The sequence below is a fragment of the Oryctolagus cuniculus genome, chromosome 20, assembly GCF_051225735.1.
Source record: "Oryctolagus cuniculus isolate XC-2025 breed Fujian yellow rabbit chromosome 20, ASM5122573v1, whole genome shotgun sequence".
Classification (NCBI taxonomy): Eukaryota; Metazoa; Chordata; class Mammalia; order Lagomorpha; family Leporidae; genus Oryctolagus; species Oryctolagus cuniculus.
In genome coordinates this window covers 50527081-50543487 of record NC_142886.1, presented here as the reverse complement: position 1 = coordinate 50543487, position 16407 = coordinate 50527081, and the positions used below count along the sequence as shown (strand labels likewise).

The 16407-nt window shown below is 52.6% G+C and overlaps 1 protein-coding gene across 13 annotated transcripts in view; it reads right to left on the bottom strand.

Moving 5' to 3' along the window:
- The window catches only part of TRAF3 (TNF receptor associated factor 3), a 133944-nt gene that overhangs the window by 5703 nt on the left and 111834 nt on the right, over nt 1-16407 (bottom strand). For 9 of the 13 annotated variants that reach the window (XM_051834870.3, XM_051834867.3, XM_051834868.3 and 6 more), the window contains 4 exons: nt 16098-16172; nt 14389-14481; nt 6634-6774; nt 1112-1286 (listed from right to left, as the gene is read on the bottom strand). In XM_051834870.3, coding sequence (XP_051690830.1) covers nt 1112-1286; nt 6634-6774; nt 14389-14481; nt 16098-16172 — 484 coding nt within the window. Of the gene's footprint in view, nt 1-1111; nt 1287-6633; nt 7079-14388; nt 14482-16097; nt 16173-16407 lie in introns of those variants that run through there. The other 4 variants (XR_016226882.1, XM_051834871.3, XM_089322749.1 and 1 more) reach the window with 4 other exon arrangements.

Sequence of the window (16407 nt, the reverse complement as noted above, 5' to 3'; positions counted from 1 at the left end):
GGGATGAAAGCGGGGCGCACGCCTGAGCCTGCCACGAAGAGGGCTTTTCAGGACACCCACCTGTCTTCCTTTCTGCCCAGCAGCCATGGTGGACGGGGGGAGGGTGGGGCTGACGATGAAGCACACGGGGTGGTCAACTCTGAGCCACCTGGAGTCTGCCTGGTGGGAGCCCCTGGGAGAGGGTGTGCTCACGACTCTCCCACCTGTAGGTCTCAGCTGCTCTCTCGCTCCCAGTGCAAGCCCTCTGCCTGCGTGGTGCAGCCCACACGCACAGCGTTCCCGCTCCTCTCCACCACCAACCCTCCTCACACACACTCAGCACCCACTCGGTCCTGAGGCCACCACTCACTTCCACTCCTGGCTGTCACAGGGGTGCTGAGCAGGCCTTGTCTGCTGCCTGCCCTGCCAGCTCCTGCCCCTGGACCACAGCAGCACGGCCTGGGGCAATGGACCATCAGGACCTGGCGTCCCCTGTGCCTGTCGGCCAGCCCTGTGGCCCCAGCCTCTCTTGGGAAGGGCTCTGAGGCCTCCCACTGGACCCTGAGTGGGGAAGCTTCCATCTTGACTGCAGGGATCTCCACAGGAACACGGCAAAGGCCTGACCTGCCACTGGACACGGCCCACGCCCGACCTGCCACTGAACACGGCAAAGGCCTGACCTGCCACTGGACACGGCAAAGGCCTGACCTGCCACTGGACACAGCAAAGGCCTGACCTGCCACTGAACACGGCCCACGCCCAACCTGCCACTGAACACGGCCCATGCCTGACCTGCCACTGAACACGGCCCACGCCCAACCTGCCACTGGACACGGCCCACGCCTGACCTGCCACTGGACACGGCCCACGCCCGACCTGCCACTGGACACGGCCCACGCCCGACCTGCCACTGGACACGGCCCACGCCCGACCTGCCACTGGACACGGCCCATGCCTGACCTGCCACTGGACACGGCCCACGCCCAACCTGCCACTGGACACGGCCCATGCCCGACCTGCCACTGGACACGGCCCACGCCCAACCTGCCACTGGACACGGCCCACGCCCGACCTGCCACTGGACACGGCACTCGTCTGGGTGCACAGCCTGGTCCCCCAGGCTTGCACTCACCTGTGTTGCGAGCCGCCTGCCCGGCACTTTTGTCCACACTTTCCAGCTCGGTCACGCGGTTCTGGAGCGACTCCACGCTGCTCTTCATGCTGTCGGCCTCCTCCCAGTTCTGCCGGAAGGGGCGGATCTCCTTGTCCAGCTCCTTTAGCTTCTCTGCTTGGCTGTCTATTACTCGCTTCCACGTCGAGTGTTGAAAAGACAAGAAAGTCAGGACTCTGAAAACGTGCCACCACCTACCCAGGACTAGCCAGCCAGGGGCAGAGCAGCCGCCCAGCGTCCAGACCTGACGGAACAGGGGGTGGGCGCCAGCCCCGCTCCAGGGAGCATGGTGGGAAAGAACTAGAAAGACACTTCCTATGGAGAATGAGTGAACCAGGCCCACTGCATCCACTGCTCTGCCACACAGGGCCACCGGAAGAGAGGTGATGTGCACACACGCTGGGACAATCAGATGGAGGTTCCACGCAAACCTCTCTGCTGTGTCACACGGGGTCGGGAGGAGCTCCGGCCGGCTCCATCTCAGCCCAGCCACCTGTCCTATCCAAGGATCAGCTGATCCCCCCAGCTCCACTTTGACCCAGGACGTGACCCCGCCCTCGTACTCACCAGTGGTTCTCCCTGCACCTCCCCGCCTCCTCCCAGGCCTGGTTGCCACAGCCGTTTCATCCGTCTGTACTTCAGGGCCCGCAGGTACTGGGAACCCTGCTTCCCAGAGGAGGGGACCGGGGCACAGGGAGGCATCACCTCATTAAGTGCAGGTGCCCAGGGCAGGCAGCTCCAAATCCCTGCTACCTGCCATGGAGCCTCAGGCTCAGGGTGCTGGAGTCACTGCCATGCGGCCCTGTTTTCTCTTTGAACATCAGCCGAGGGCCAGGGGAGGTGCAGCCACAGCACTGGAGGCGGCAGAGGGTGCCTGGGAACTCATCCGGGCCCTGGCAGAGAGCTCGCATCGGCCTGCCGCTGCCCCACGCACCTGGCTGCTCTACACAGCACTGACGCAGGCAACAGCCTGAGGGCCCTCTGCCTGCTCTACACAGAGCACAAGGGGACAGGGCGCAGGAACAAAGCTCACAGACATATGTGGCCACCAACAGCAAGGCCCGACTCCTGTTATCCTCAGTTAATTCAGAAACACAGGCCACGCTTAGCAGTGACGGCAGTGAGGACAGCAGTCCCCGACTGTGTGACAGGCCTGGAGCACCACACGCTCTCTACAGCCGGGCCTGTAGTGTTTCCGTTTCTGAAAAGGATCTGCACTGGGAGACAGAGCTCCCGAGTCAGCCGCTGAGTGCTTGGGGAGGTCTGAGCGCCAGAGCTGCCCCTGATGCCCCTGATGCCCCTGGCTGAGCTGCCCCCTCGAGGTCTACAGGTAACACGCAGGTTTAGCACCTCTGCTGCTCTTCCCAACCAGGAAGGAAGGAGCACGGCAGGTCTGGGTGACTTTCTGGGTGTAAAAACAATGTTGGGGCTGGTGCTGTGGTGTAGCGGGTAAAGCCACCGCCTGCAGTGCCGGCATCCCATGTGGGTGCCAGTTCAAGTCCCAGCTGCTCCAGTTCTAGCTCTTTGCTGTGGCCTGGCAAAGCAGTAGAGGATGGTCCAAGTCCTTGGGCCCTGCACCCACGTGGGAGACTGGGAAGAAGCTTCGGATTGGCGCAGCTCCAGCCACTGCAGCCACTTGGGGAGTGAACCAGCGGATGGAAGCCTTCGCTCTCGTTCTCTCTCTGCCTCTCCTTTCTCTGTGTAACTCTGACTTTCAAGTAAATAAATAAATCTTTTTTTTTAAAAAAAAGTGTTACCCTTTCTATTTTTTTTCAAGAAATCTAATGTTAGCTAATATTCAACAAAACAAAAACCTCTTTCTATACCAACATCCCTTTATTTTAAACAAATACACCTGGGAGAGGAATATTTAACGAATCTACAAAATTCTTCCTGGGAGCCAATACTGTTCACATTAGTGGACATCCAGACCCAGACACATTTTAGGAAACATCTGTGACCACCACTTCCATACGCTCTGCCGATACTGCACGCCACGCCGATGTGGATGCCGACAACAGGCAAAGAGAAGTGGACCCACAATGGCCTGAGATGCTGTCAGTAACAGAAGCGGGAGTGACCCACAGCCCGGGGCCCCGAGGCACGGAGCTGCAGCTGACAGCAGGTGGTGTCAAAGCCCAGCCTGGCATGCAGAGTCAGGGTGTGTGTGCAGGGACAAACACATTGCAACATGCACACGGACACAGAGACACATGAGAGGTGGCTCAACCCACTAACTTGAAAGGAGTTCCCATGTACAGCAAGGGGAAATTTTCTATTTTTAGAACAGATGATCCTGCTGGGTGAAGGGCAGCTTCAAGGCAGGAGGAGATTCTAGCCGCGCCTTATTCGTTAGGAAGGCGCCACTATCAGCCACAGTGCTTCTGGAAGCACAGATCTTCTGCAAGTGCCGAATTTATTAGGAAAAGTAACTCAGAACTGACAAGTAAGTCTCCAGCAACACTCCCCACCTGCAGCCTACCTCTCTCAGCCACGGTGCACCTGGGCTCAGAGCACGCGGACCTGTGGAGCCGCAGTAGCAGGTCGCACCACCAGCAAGAACCACGTCACCCAGTGCCATCGACAGCAGGAGCACTGGGTCAGGCTCAGACCTCAGCTGTTTTTCAAGTAAGAAAACCCAGGATCTTTAAGAAGTGAAATATGAAGACACAGTCCTTGGCGGGCCAGCACGAGCAAACACACCCTTCAGTCCTACACCCTTCACACTTCTCTGCCACCAGATGCCACACCGTGTCCACACTCCCACCCTCGTCAGACGAGGAGTGAATGACCTGCAGTGATGTGGGCAGCCATCACTGAGGTGGTCAACGCACAGCACTGGACAGTGCTGAGGGCAGAGGTGAGGGAGGAAGGCGTCCTGGAGGGTGTCTGAGGAGGAGCCAGGCTCACTCAGCGAAGGCAGGCAGGGGCAGAGGGCCCTGGAGCTCAGGCCACATCTGTGCAGGAGCGAGCAGCCTCTCAAGGACCGCGAAAGGGCCACGTGGCGGCGCAGAGGGAGGCAGAGCTGGGAAGGGGACGAGTGGACAGTGGGCCTTTCCTGGGCAATGCGCCCTGGCTGCAGGGGTGGGGCGGGCGAGCCCAGGTGAGCGCAGCTCCTCCCATCACTGTTTCTTGAAGCCAGGCCAGAGTTTCTCCCCCAGCTCCAGCCAAGGCTGCCAATCCCACAGTGACACCAAAGGTCCAACTAACTCCCACCGTTCACATCCGTCTGGCGAGGCCCTGAGCAGAAGGCTAGGAGTGATGGGAACCGTGTCTCGTGCCCGCACAAGCTCTGGTGCCCTTGGATCTGAGCTCCTTTGGAAAATGCGGTCTGCTTGCTCTGTGCTTTTCTTTCCACAGAGAAGAGAAGGAACAAGCCACTGCCCTCCCGCTCACCCCACACACAGGGGCCATGGACCCCCGTCAGAGCTCACGCTCCACTTTCCTGGGCTCCAGCGACCCACCTCCCCTTTCTTTCTGACTTGCATCTTACCGGTTTATTCAGCTGCAAAGTTTTAAAATATGAACATGCTCTACACACGTAGCAGAGTGATTACACACTAAACACTGTGCAGAGAGCCCTTCCGGCTGACTGCAAGAAGGGCACGTGAAACCTTGAGGTTTCCTATTTGGCCTCTAAACATCATCGTGTACATTCTAAATTATTTCTGTTATAAATGTTATTTCTGTTATAGATGTAATAAGTTAACTCAGTGATGGGGCCGGCGCTGTGGCATAGCAGGTAAAGCCGCTGCCTGCAGTGCCAGCATCCCATATGGGCACCGGTTCAAGTCCCGGCTGCTCCATTTCTGCTCCAGCTCTCTGCTATGGCCTGGGAAAGCAGTGGAAGATGGCCCAAGTCCTTGGGCCCTGCGCCCATGTGGGAGACCTGGAGGAGGCTCCTGGCTCCTGGCTCCAGATCAGTGCAGCTCCAGCCATTGCGGCCATCTGGGGAGTGAACCAGTGTATGGAAGACCTCTCTCTCTCTCTCTCTCTCTCTGCCTCTCCTTCTCTCTCTCTGTAACTCTTTCAAATAAGATAAATAAATCTTAAAAAAAAAAGTAAGTTAACTCACTGCTTATTCATTCTTTTTGTTATAGTCTTTTTGTTTTTAAAGATTTATTTATTGATTTGAAAATCAGAGTGAGAAAGTGAGAGTGAGAGAGAGAGAGAGGTCTTCCATCTGCTGGTTCACTCTCCAGATGGCTGTAATGGCTGGAGCTGGGGAACTGGGCCTGGCTGAAGCCGGGAGCCAGGAGTTTCCTCCCATTCTCCCACATGGGCGCAGGGTTTGGGCCATTTTCCACTGCTTTCCCACGCACAGTAGCAGCGAGTGAGTGGGGCAGCCAGGACTCAAACCAGTGCCCATATGGGATGGTAGCATTGCAGACAGTGGCTTAACTCGCTGCGCCACAGTGCTGGACCCTGCTGACAGCCTCACAGGCAGGTTTCTAGCATGACATCAATTTCCCTGGCTTCCCCTGGTCTCTGAGCCAAGGTTAAATTCAGGTGCTGTACTTCAAAGCTTCAGACCTGTCCCCCAGGCAGAGGAGGTGAGGATGAACCATGTGGATGGACAGGGCCCTGAGACAGGGCTTGCTTGGCCCCTTGGGACAGTCTGACCGCATACTGTTTGGGTCCTCAGCAAAATGCCACGAGTTTCCAGGTTTGCTGGTACACTGGAACACTGTACACTTTTGGCTTGATTTCAATACTAACAGCTTGACTCTTTTCTAAGACAATCTAATGTTTCCTATATTTCTTGTCTCTGCACAACTACAAAGTTTAATACAAATGAGATAAAATTAAAATTCCAACACAAGTCAAGGTATGACTAAGCCTCACTGTCAAAATGGGAGGAGAGGAAGTCTCAAAGATATTACAGCTCCGCACTGTTAGAAATCACGCAGGGAAACACACTGAAAATCACTCCAGTGCCTCCCACGGGCACTGCCACGCACAGGTGCCAGTCCCAGTGCAGACAGGCCTCCAAGACAGTCTACTCCACGGTGCCCAGCAGAGGCTGGCACTGGGCCCGCGGACAGAATCCCCTATTCAGCAGGGAAGGGTGCCCTTTCCGGCTGCTCCAGTGCTTCTGGAGTGACACGGAGTGACCGTGTGGGCAGGGGGCGGGTCCCCACATCAGAAAGCTGCAGAGCCACGCAGCTGCCTCTCACTCCCTAGACACTGCACACAACTGCTCACCAACAACACGGAGTCCGAGATAACCACGCCTGCTCGTTTTTACAACACAGGCGTCAAGTCTTGCTTTGCCAACAGCAGATCACAACACAGCAGAGGGGTGAGAGGCCTGCTCTCCAGAGAAAAGGCTGAGACCACGGCTGCCTGGCAGCTCCCCGGGCTGCCTTCTCTGTCTCCACTTGAGCAGGAGAGGAGAGAGAGGAGTGCACCCCTGTCCCCAGCTCCGGGCAGGAGCCCTCCAGGAGACACCACACGTGGACCAGACAGCTTCAGCTGCTTACCTGTAAATGAAGTATTTTGGATTCATTATTTCGAAGCATCTCCTTTTGTCTCTCAATTTCAATTTCAAAGCTACATATCTGATTGTGCAGACTTTGTATACTCTTGTTTTTTTCTACACTTTCATTTTGCAGCAAGGAAACCTAAAAAAGAAATGCCTCAATCAATTTAACAAAAAGTGGTTTGAATATTAATTAACAACGCTAATGACTCATTAAATATTCACAAAACAATGAATTAACAATGATAATGACTAATTAAATATTCACAAAACCCAACGGAGTTCCAGAAGAAAAAAAATCCGTCCACACAGAAAGTGAAGTTCTGGTAACTGGAAAGAATCCTAGGGGCGGGCACTGTGGCACAGTGAGCCGAGCCTCTGCCTGCGGCGCTGGCATCCCATACGGGTGTCGCTTCTCTGCTTGGATCCGGCTCCCCGCTGATGGCCTGGGAAAGCAATGTAAGGCGGCCTAAGTGCTTGGGCCCCTGCACCTGCGTGGGAGACCCAGCAGCTCCTGGCTCCTGGCTTCAGACAGGTCCAGGTCTGGCCATTGCGGCCATCTGGGGAGTGAACCAGTGGATGGAAGACCTCTCTCTCTGTCTTCCCCTCTCTCTGTCTGTAACTCTGCCTCTCAGGTAAGTAAGGAAATCTTATTTTTTAGAAGACAGAGTCCTGTGCATTGCATTTCTCAGAACTTAAGCAAAGTACAGCAACTGACTGAAGTTTAGGACAGGGTACTTTTCTAGAGATTTTGCTGAAAACAAAACATTTGAGTAGCTCTCAAATTCTGACCAGGAAACATATAACAAGCACATTCTTATATTTCACCCCATTTATAGAAACATTATGTGTGTGTATAACTGAAAAATAGGTTTCACAGAACCACACTTGCCCTAATCAGTCCCAATGCGCCCTATTTTCTATTTTATTCTATTTCACTTAACGAAACAATGCTGGTCTTTGGAGCACATGATGCGAAGTGAAGTAAACCGAGCACAGAAGAGGAATACTGCACGTCTCACTTCTGCGTGAGAATGAGAAGAGCTAAGATGTTGGTGAAAGCTTAAGAAGGTACCAGAGGACAGAAGGAGTAAGTCTTGTGTTTTCAAAATTCATTTTATCTATTAAAAGGCAGAATGAGAATGAGAGAGAGAGAGAGAGCGAGAGCGAGAGGAATGCACAGGCAGAGGTATCTTCCATGCACTGGTTCACTCCCTAAATGGTCAAAATGGCCAGGGTGGGCCAAGCTGAAACCAGGCGCCTAGGATTCTTCCCGGGTCTCTCACACGGGGCAGGAGTCCATGGACTTGGCCACCTTCTAGTGCCTCCCCAAGCACATCAGCAGGGAGCTGGACTGAGAGTGGAGCCATGAGGACTTGAACCTGCTCCAACACGGATGCTGCAGCATCAGACAGCCCACTGCAGCACAACCCAGCCCAGCCCCAGCAGTAACTGCTGAAGATCTACCACAGCAGTGGTGACTACAGCTAATAATAACGTCAGACACGTATTTCAAAACGGCTAAGAAAGACTTTAGAAGTCTGAATCACATGGGCCTGGTGTCATGGCACAGCAGGTAAAGCTGCTGGCTGCAACACCAGCATTTCCCTATGGGCCTGGGCCTGGCTGCTGTGAACCAGCCTGGGGAGTGAATCAGCGGGTGGAAACTCTCTCTCTTTCTCTCTCTCTCTCTCTCTCTCTCTGTAACTCTGCCTTTCAAATAAATAAATAAAGCTACCAAAAAATTTTGTCTCAAAAAACTCATGAGGCCATGGGTATGTTAATCACATTGATTTAAAAATTCTGTGTGTATACATCTATTCAAAACGTCTCACTGTACCCAGAAATATATCCAACTATTATTTGGCAATCAGAAGTATTCCTAGTTATATCCTGCTACGTTATTGCCCAATACCTACCCGTGGGTTGCATCCTGCAGTGTGAAAATTAAAAATCAAGAAGGTAGTCTGGCACTGTGGCACGGCAGATTAGGCTGCCTCTTACCTATCAGGGCACTGGTTTGAGTCCCAGCTGCTCTGCCTCCAATACAGTTCCCTGCTAAGGCTTCTGGGAAAGGACAGCCCTTGCCATCCAAGTAAAAGACCAGGATGGAGGTCTCGGTTCTTGGCTTTGGCCTGGCCCAGATCTGACTGTTGCAAGCCAATTTGGGAGTGAACCAACAAACGGAAGATCTTTTTGTCTCTCCCTCTCTGTCACTTTGACTGTCAGATAAATAAATAAGCTAAACCTAAAAAAAAAAAAAAAAGACCGCATGGGTGGCTTGGGATCTCCTCAAGGCCGTAAGCACACCAGTCCTCTCCCCAGACGCTCAACACAGCTTTGGCCTGCGCAGCCGCTATTCCCAAGTCCACCTTTCACCTTTTCAAAATCACTTTCTTTTTCAACTCTTTTAATTTTCATTTATTTATTTTAAAGGGGGAGAGAGAGTGAGCGAGAGCAAGCTTCCATGTGCTGGTTCACCGCCCAAATGCCTGCAACAGCCAGGAGCCTGGAAATCCACATGGGGCCTGCCATGAACGGCAGGGGTCCAAGCCTGATGTCTCCCTAGTGTGTTAACGGGAAGCCTGATGAGGAGTGAAGTCAGGACACAAACCCAACCCACCGTGCCAAAGCCTGCCCCAATATTTCTTTCTGAAAAACAACTGGCTCCCAGGACTGATCCACAAAAGCCCCCGGAATGAGGAGTCCGGAAGCGATTCCCACAAGCTTCCTTCCTCCCAGCTCTCTGCAAGGGCGCCTGCGCCTACGAAACAAGCTGCGCTCCACCAACCCACACCTCCACCCACCAGGGGTGTAACAGCTACTGGCTCCGAGGCAGACCGATCCAGATGGCACCTCTGCAATGAGCGACGACCACCAGTGCCTGGGCACCACACCAGCCAAGGGCGGCAGACATGATGGCCCGAGGGCAGCTCAGAGTGTGATAAGAGCAAGTCCTGATGCTACCCTTCGAAGGACAAGCAGCCTACAGACAGGTATCCCTTAAAGGAAGGAGTACTCTGGGGCCAGTGTGGGGCACAACAGCTAAGTCACCGCCTGGGGTACCTGCACCCAACATCTGAGTGCCTGGTTTAAGGCCCAGCTACACTGCTTCTAAGCCAGCTTCCTGACACTGCTCAGCCTGTGAGGCAGCAGGCAACGATGGCCCAAGTACTTGGGCTCCTGCCACCCACTAGAAGACCCAAATGGGATTTCGGGCCCCTTGCTTAGGCCTGGTCCAGCCATGGCCGCTGCAGGCTTTTGAGGAGTAAACCAGCAGATGGAAGGTCTGTCTCTCTGACTTTCAAATAAGATGGAAAAAATATTTAAAGTAAGAAGCACCGCTGGAAATGAACACAGTTTGTTTTATTTAAAAACAAATATATATTTACTAAAGAATATAAAACTTGCAGCATCTTACAGACAAAATATGACTTCACTTTCCTAGGATTTTACTCAGCAAAAATTGGCTTTCTTTGCTAAAACAGAATGCTTCAAATGTCCATGAACTGCCAAGTGACCAACCCACATCAGTGCAGGACAGGGTCACTTCCACCTGTCAAAGATGGATGGAAGGCCGGCGCCGCGGCTCACTAGGCTAATCCTCCGCCTTGCGGCGCCGGCACACCGGGTTCTAGTCCCGGTCAGGGCGCCGGATTCTGTCCCGGTTGCCCCTCTTCCAGGCCAGCCCTCTGCTCTGGCCAGGGAGTGCAGTGGAGGATGGCCCAGGTGCTTGGGCCCTGTACCCCATGGGAGACCAGGAAAAGCACCTGGCTCCTGGCTCCTGCCATCGGATCAGCGAGGCGTGCCGGCCACGGCGGCCATTGGAGGGTGAACCAACGGCAAAGGAAGACCTTTCTCTCTGTCTCTCTCTCTCACTGTCCACTCTGCCTGTCAAAAAAAAAAAAAAAAAAAAAAAAAAGATGGATGGAATTCCAAGACTTTTTATTCCCACTGCAAAACAGACACCATAACCTTTTATTTATTTGTTTTAATCAAAGGACCTAATTCCCAGGTGCCCGTGGATCGCGGCTTTCATGTATCTGTTAGGCAGATGTACGCACGGGAAAGCCCACCAGGTAGGTGTGACTTGGAGAAGCATAGCACAGCGTCCACGCGGCAGGAAAGCAGTCCCTGCCCCTCCCCAGGACCCTGTGCATCAGGAGCGCCTCCACCCTGCCCAGCTGGCTAGAGGCACTCGAGGTACTCTACATGTCCCTCCGACTTAGGTTCCCCAAGAGATCTAAGGTAGGTGTGACCCAGTCTCAGTTTTACAAAAAAAAAAAAAAAAAAAGTCATTCTTTTGTTGAACCATGACTGTGAAGATCAGTACGTCTTAAAATTAATTAACTAATTTGAGACAGAGAGAAAAGAGAGCTCCCATCCACTGGCTTACTTCTCAGCTGCCCCTACAGGCTGGGGCCGGGCCAAGGCTGGAGCCAGGAGCCTGCAGCCCAGAACACAGTTCAGCTTCCCCACAGGTCGCAGGGACCCGAATGCTCGAGCCATCACTGCTCACAGGAAGCTGGGCTCAGAGACGAGGATCAACCCAGGAACCTGGACACGGGATGCAGGTGTCTTAGCTGCTAGGCTCACGGCCTGCTCCTGAACCAACTCGACCATTCTATTTTCTATTACAGATGCATGAAATAAACAAGGCCCTGAGGAAGTGCACAATGAGAAACAAGCTCACACTCTGAGAAGACACAGGACACGAGTGACCTCTATGATGTGCCCAGCCTTCACTTCTGGATGAGGGGCACATGTGCATGTTCTCCTGAGCTTGGTGGCTGGAACGCAGGGGCAGGGGAGGTGGGCGGCCTTTCTAACGAACAGGGTCAGAGAGACGAATCCTGAGCAACAACCAGGGACAAACATTCCAGCTACTGCGTGGCAAAGCACAGCCCGTGTGCTGCACTGTCACCAGGGCACAGCACGTGGAGTTCCAACAGTGCAGCTGGTGCAGCAGTGGGGCAGGGGCTGCTCTAGGGAGTGTCGTGTCGGGTGCCAGTGATGCCAACCATGCTCTCTGAGGGGGAACCGATGAGGCGAGAAAGAAGGGCACAAGCACACCTGACCTGGAACACCTTCACAGAGCCCCTGTCCTGGATGCCGACTGAGCGCTACGTTCCCTCCTGCACTGTCCTCTGCGTAATCACCTAACTCAGACCTCTAGTGTTACGTAAGTAGCAGCACTGTAACAAAACTAACCCTTAAAATGAAAGAACCGGGGCCGGCGCCGTGGCGCACTAGACTAATCCTCCACCTTCGGCGCCGGCATCCCATGTGGGTGCCGGGTTCTAGTCCCGGTTGCCCCCCTTCCAGTCCAGCTCTCTGCTGTGGCCCGGGAGGGCAGTGGAGGAGGGCCCAGGTTCTTGGGTCCTGTACCTGCATGGGAGACCAGGAAAAGCACCTGGCTCCTGGCTTCGGATCGGCGCAGCGCCGGCCGTGGCGGCCATTTGGGGAGTGAACCAATGGAAGGAAGACCTTTCTAGACCTTTCTCCCTATCTCGTTCTCTCTCACTGTTTATAACTCTACCTATCAAAAAAAAAAAAAAAAAGAACCTTTCAAATGAGGAATGCAGCCCCATGAGACAAGCATCCCTTTGATCGATGCCTATAATTTTAAAAGAGCAGAAACAACACATTCTTCAAGAAGAGGGAAAAGAAGATTTATAGGTGAACCGTCACTGAGTTCAGAACAGCAGTAGGCGCTTCTGGGAAAACCACCCATGGTTCATCTACCATGAGCTCAACCTCACAGCTGACAGAATCTGCCTGCCCGCCTGTGCCGGCACACACAACACACCAGCCTGTCATTGCTTCTCAGCTTCTTCTCAAGTGTTTATATTAAAAACTATTTTTGGCCGGCACCGCGGCTCCACAGGCTAATCCTCCGCCTGTGGCGCTGGCACACCAGGTTCTAGTCCCAGTTGGGGCACCGGATTCTGTCCCGGTGGCTCCTCTTCCAGGCCAGCTCCCTGCTGTGGCCCAAGTGCTTGAGCCCTGCACCCGCATGGGAGACCAGGAGGAAGCGCCTGGCTCTTGGCTTTGGATTGGCACAGTAGTGGCCATTTGGGGGGTGAACCAATGGAAGGAAGACCTTTCTCTCAGTCTCTCTCTCTGTCTATAACTTTGCCTGTCAAAAAAAAAAAAAAAAAAAACTATTTTATGTCAGATGTAATGAGAATATTTTTTATTTGACAGGTAGAGTTATAGACAGTCAGAGAGAGAGAGACTGAGAGAAAGGTCTTCATTTTCCTTTGGTTCACCCCCCAAGTGGCTGCCACGGCTGGCGCTGCGCCGATCTGAAGCCAGGAGCCAGAAGCCAGGTGCTTCCTCCTGGTCTCCCATGCAGGTGCAGGGGCCCAAGCACATGGGCCATCCTCCACTGCCCTCCCGGGCCACAGCAGAGAGCTGGACTGGAAGAGGAGCAACCGGGACTAGAACCCGGCACCCATATGGGATGCTGGTGCCGCAGGTGGAGGATTGACCAGGTGAGCCATGGCACCGGCCTGATAAATTTTTAATCTAAAATGTTAGTCTTTCAGGGCCAGTGCTATGGCGCAGCAGGTTGAAGACCTGGGCTGCATCTCATATGGGTGTCAATTTGAGTCCCGGCTGCTCCACTTCCAATCCAGCTCCCTGCTAATGTGCCTGGGGAAGCAGCAGAGGATGGCCCCAGTCCTTGGGAGACCTGGAAGAAGCTCCTGGCTTCTGGCTTCAGATCAGCGCAGCTCTGGCCGTTGTAGCCATCTGGGGAGTGACCCAGCGGATGGGAGAGCTCTCCCTTTCTGTCTCTACCTCTCTCTCTAACTCTTTCAAATAAATAAAATAAGTCTTTTAAAAAAAGTTAGTTTTAAACAGCCTGGACTCTACACTTGAAACAAGACATCCACCTTCAGAATCTCTGGAAAACCCAAACGCCGACTCCAGGGCTGCTCTGGTTCATCTCCGTGCACTCCTGCTGTATGCTTTCCAGACGAGTGCCAGATGCGGCATTAAGCTCTTATTTTATAAATAAGCCACAATGGGAGATCTTGTAACAGCTCCTTCTCTATCAATTCTTGTCAGTTTTCATATTCTCCTCATGAAAGTAAGACCCAGCTGTGCTGAACACCATACCACAAACTCAACTGGGACGAGGTCTTCCAACAGGAGGGCGCCTGCTATGGGGCCCACAGCCCTGTGGCGGCCCTCCGAGGACAGCCGGGAGGAGGCGAATCTGGGGAGGGGCTCCTGTCTGTGGCTGGTGCAGGAAGCTTCCAGGCTGTCACCCCCTGAGCTAGTGATGGTGGAAATGGGTTTGCCTATTTGTCTCTCACAAAAGACAAAGAAGTCTTTGAAGACGACCCTTGACCCTCACTCCCATCAGAGGAGCCAGGTGGTAACCACTGCGGGCCATGACGTCCACACGCCATGTCCACAGAAACAAATGGGGGGGGGCAGCTTTCCAGTCATCACCTTCATCCACAAAAGGAGCTGGGGCTGGGTGTCGATCATCGTGATCTCGATCAATGCTGAGATAACCACAACGTGATTACATGTATGTATTTTTTTAAAAAGCAAAGCATGCTTACTTGGCAATTTAAAAACAAAGAATACACAAAAACAAAGCACCTTGATTCATAATCTTGAGATCAAGCAAAGATAACTTATCTATCTGCCAACTCTTCATTAACAACTAATAAAGGTTTTCCTCTTTAGCTAATGTGAAGAAATGAAAAGCCCAACAGCAGCTGGACCCATGGCCTACCTTCTTCTCCAGGGAGTTGCTCCACTCCTTGAGCAGGTTGACGTGCTGTACCGCCGAGCTGGCCTCGTGGGCCTTGATCTGCTGGTTCGTCCCCTGCGAGAGCAAATGTGCCAGACAGTGAGCCAATCATTCCATTTCAAAGGACACTCACACATGGTTTAAAAGCGGCACTAAACACAGAGAAGGGGCTTCCTGATGTCTCTCATGCGTAGTTAGCAGGCATCTCAGCCTCAGCAGAGTCCCGCCCAGTGGCCACTTGGGAGGGTCGTGAGGAGGAACAGAGCACCCAGAGTCTAGAAAACTCCTCGCAACGCTGCCCTCAAGTGCACACTGCCCACTTCTCAAGCTTCTCACCACCAGCGCCTTCTTATCAACGTTCCACACTTGCGATACCAACACACTAAGCCTCTCAGCTCCTGTTATTCTTTATGTTACCTTTTCCATTAAAAATGTAAGTTGACAATGTTTGGATACCTGTCGCTGCAGCTGGATACTGCTACCACAGCCCAGCGACCATGTTTAAGCCAAGTAGGGTGTCCAGAATTCAGTACAGCTCCAATCCACTGCACCTAAGAACTGCCACTCCTCACCATTCTAAGTGGACTCAGGAAGTCACACACAGAACATGAACAATCTACAGAGTACATAAGATGTAGACCACTTTAGTCAGGAATACGCACATGAAATAGTACTTCATGTATTTAAGGAGACAAGTAGAATGAAAATATAATCTGTTTCAATATTGGAAAATTAAAAAGCCAGAGAAACCATCTTAATGATCTCCAAAACATATACTCTGTACATAGAAAATTCATATATATATGTTGATATAAGTGTGGCTATATATAAACATATATATACACACACACAGAGAGCATGAGTGACGCTGCGTACGACATGGTGGGAGGCTCCGTCTCCACAGAGACCAAAGCACAGGGAGGCTACAGCCAGTCTCACTCTCGGTCTTTTCACTTCCTCAGAGAGCTGACGCGCCCACGTGCCTGCACTGACTTCATCCTAAGTCCTGGTGACACACTGAAGACACAGTGTTCCCTGGCAAGATGTGCTGCCTTTGGGCAGCTGGGAGGTTTGCATTTAAATGAAACTTCAGTCCCAACACACTGGCAATCTCAGACTTGTTTAGGAAAAAATCCACCACCACCACCACCAGATGCAGGTTTCTCATGCCACATACGCGGCAGCAGCCCACATCCTCTCCACACTCCTTCCCAGGAAGTGTGGTTCCTAGGGGCTGGGCTCCCTTTTGGATCCGTCCCTGGCTGGGGCAGAGTCAGCAAAGGCAGAAACACAAAACATATTTATGACACAAGCCACGTGTGATTCCTATGGCTGGAAACTGACACACTGTCTGGTTTGTTAATCACTTATGTTCAAGGAAGACCTAAGAGTTCCGTATCAACCCATGTAAACCCCCACCATATGTCAGCCTCTCTCTCCCACTGCTCGCTTGTTTCAAATGTAGCAGCTCTCCTAACAGACTGACTTCCTCCTCTGTACAGGATCCACCTGAAGTTTCAAAGAGTCACTGGACTAGCAGCTGCACACGCTTCCATCACCCGTGCAACAGGGTGTTTCGGTTTCACGACAAAGACTAAAAGAGCCCGGAACTTGCATATGAAAATGTTAATATAAACTTTCTCTCATGGCAGAATGTCAGTGACTAGGAAGGACAAATGTTGGATACTGACCTGAAAAACGCAGCCATAGCGCTTAAAACTACAGGTGCTGGGGGCATTGACACACTCTGACAAGTGTGCACTCAACTGCAACGGGAAAGAGACATGAGTTGTGGCACAAACGTTTGCATGAAAATGTTCAAACATATTAGGGCACAGAGAGCATCGGCTTGCACTATTCAGAATGGTGTTTATCAGCTCTATGTGTGTTTATATCACTCGCTTTCTAGAGTTATATGCAGTTACCATACAGTATAACCACGTGTATACACAAATACACACCGATATACAGAAATACATTCACTGTCACATTTCTTAAGCC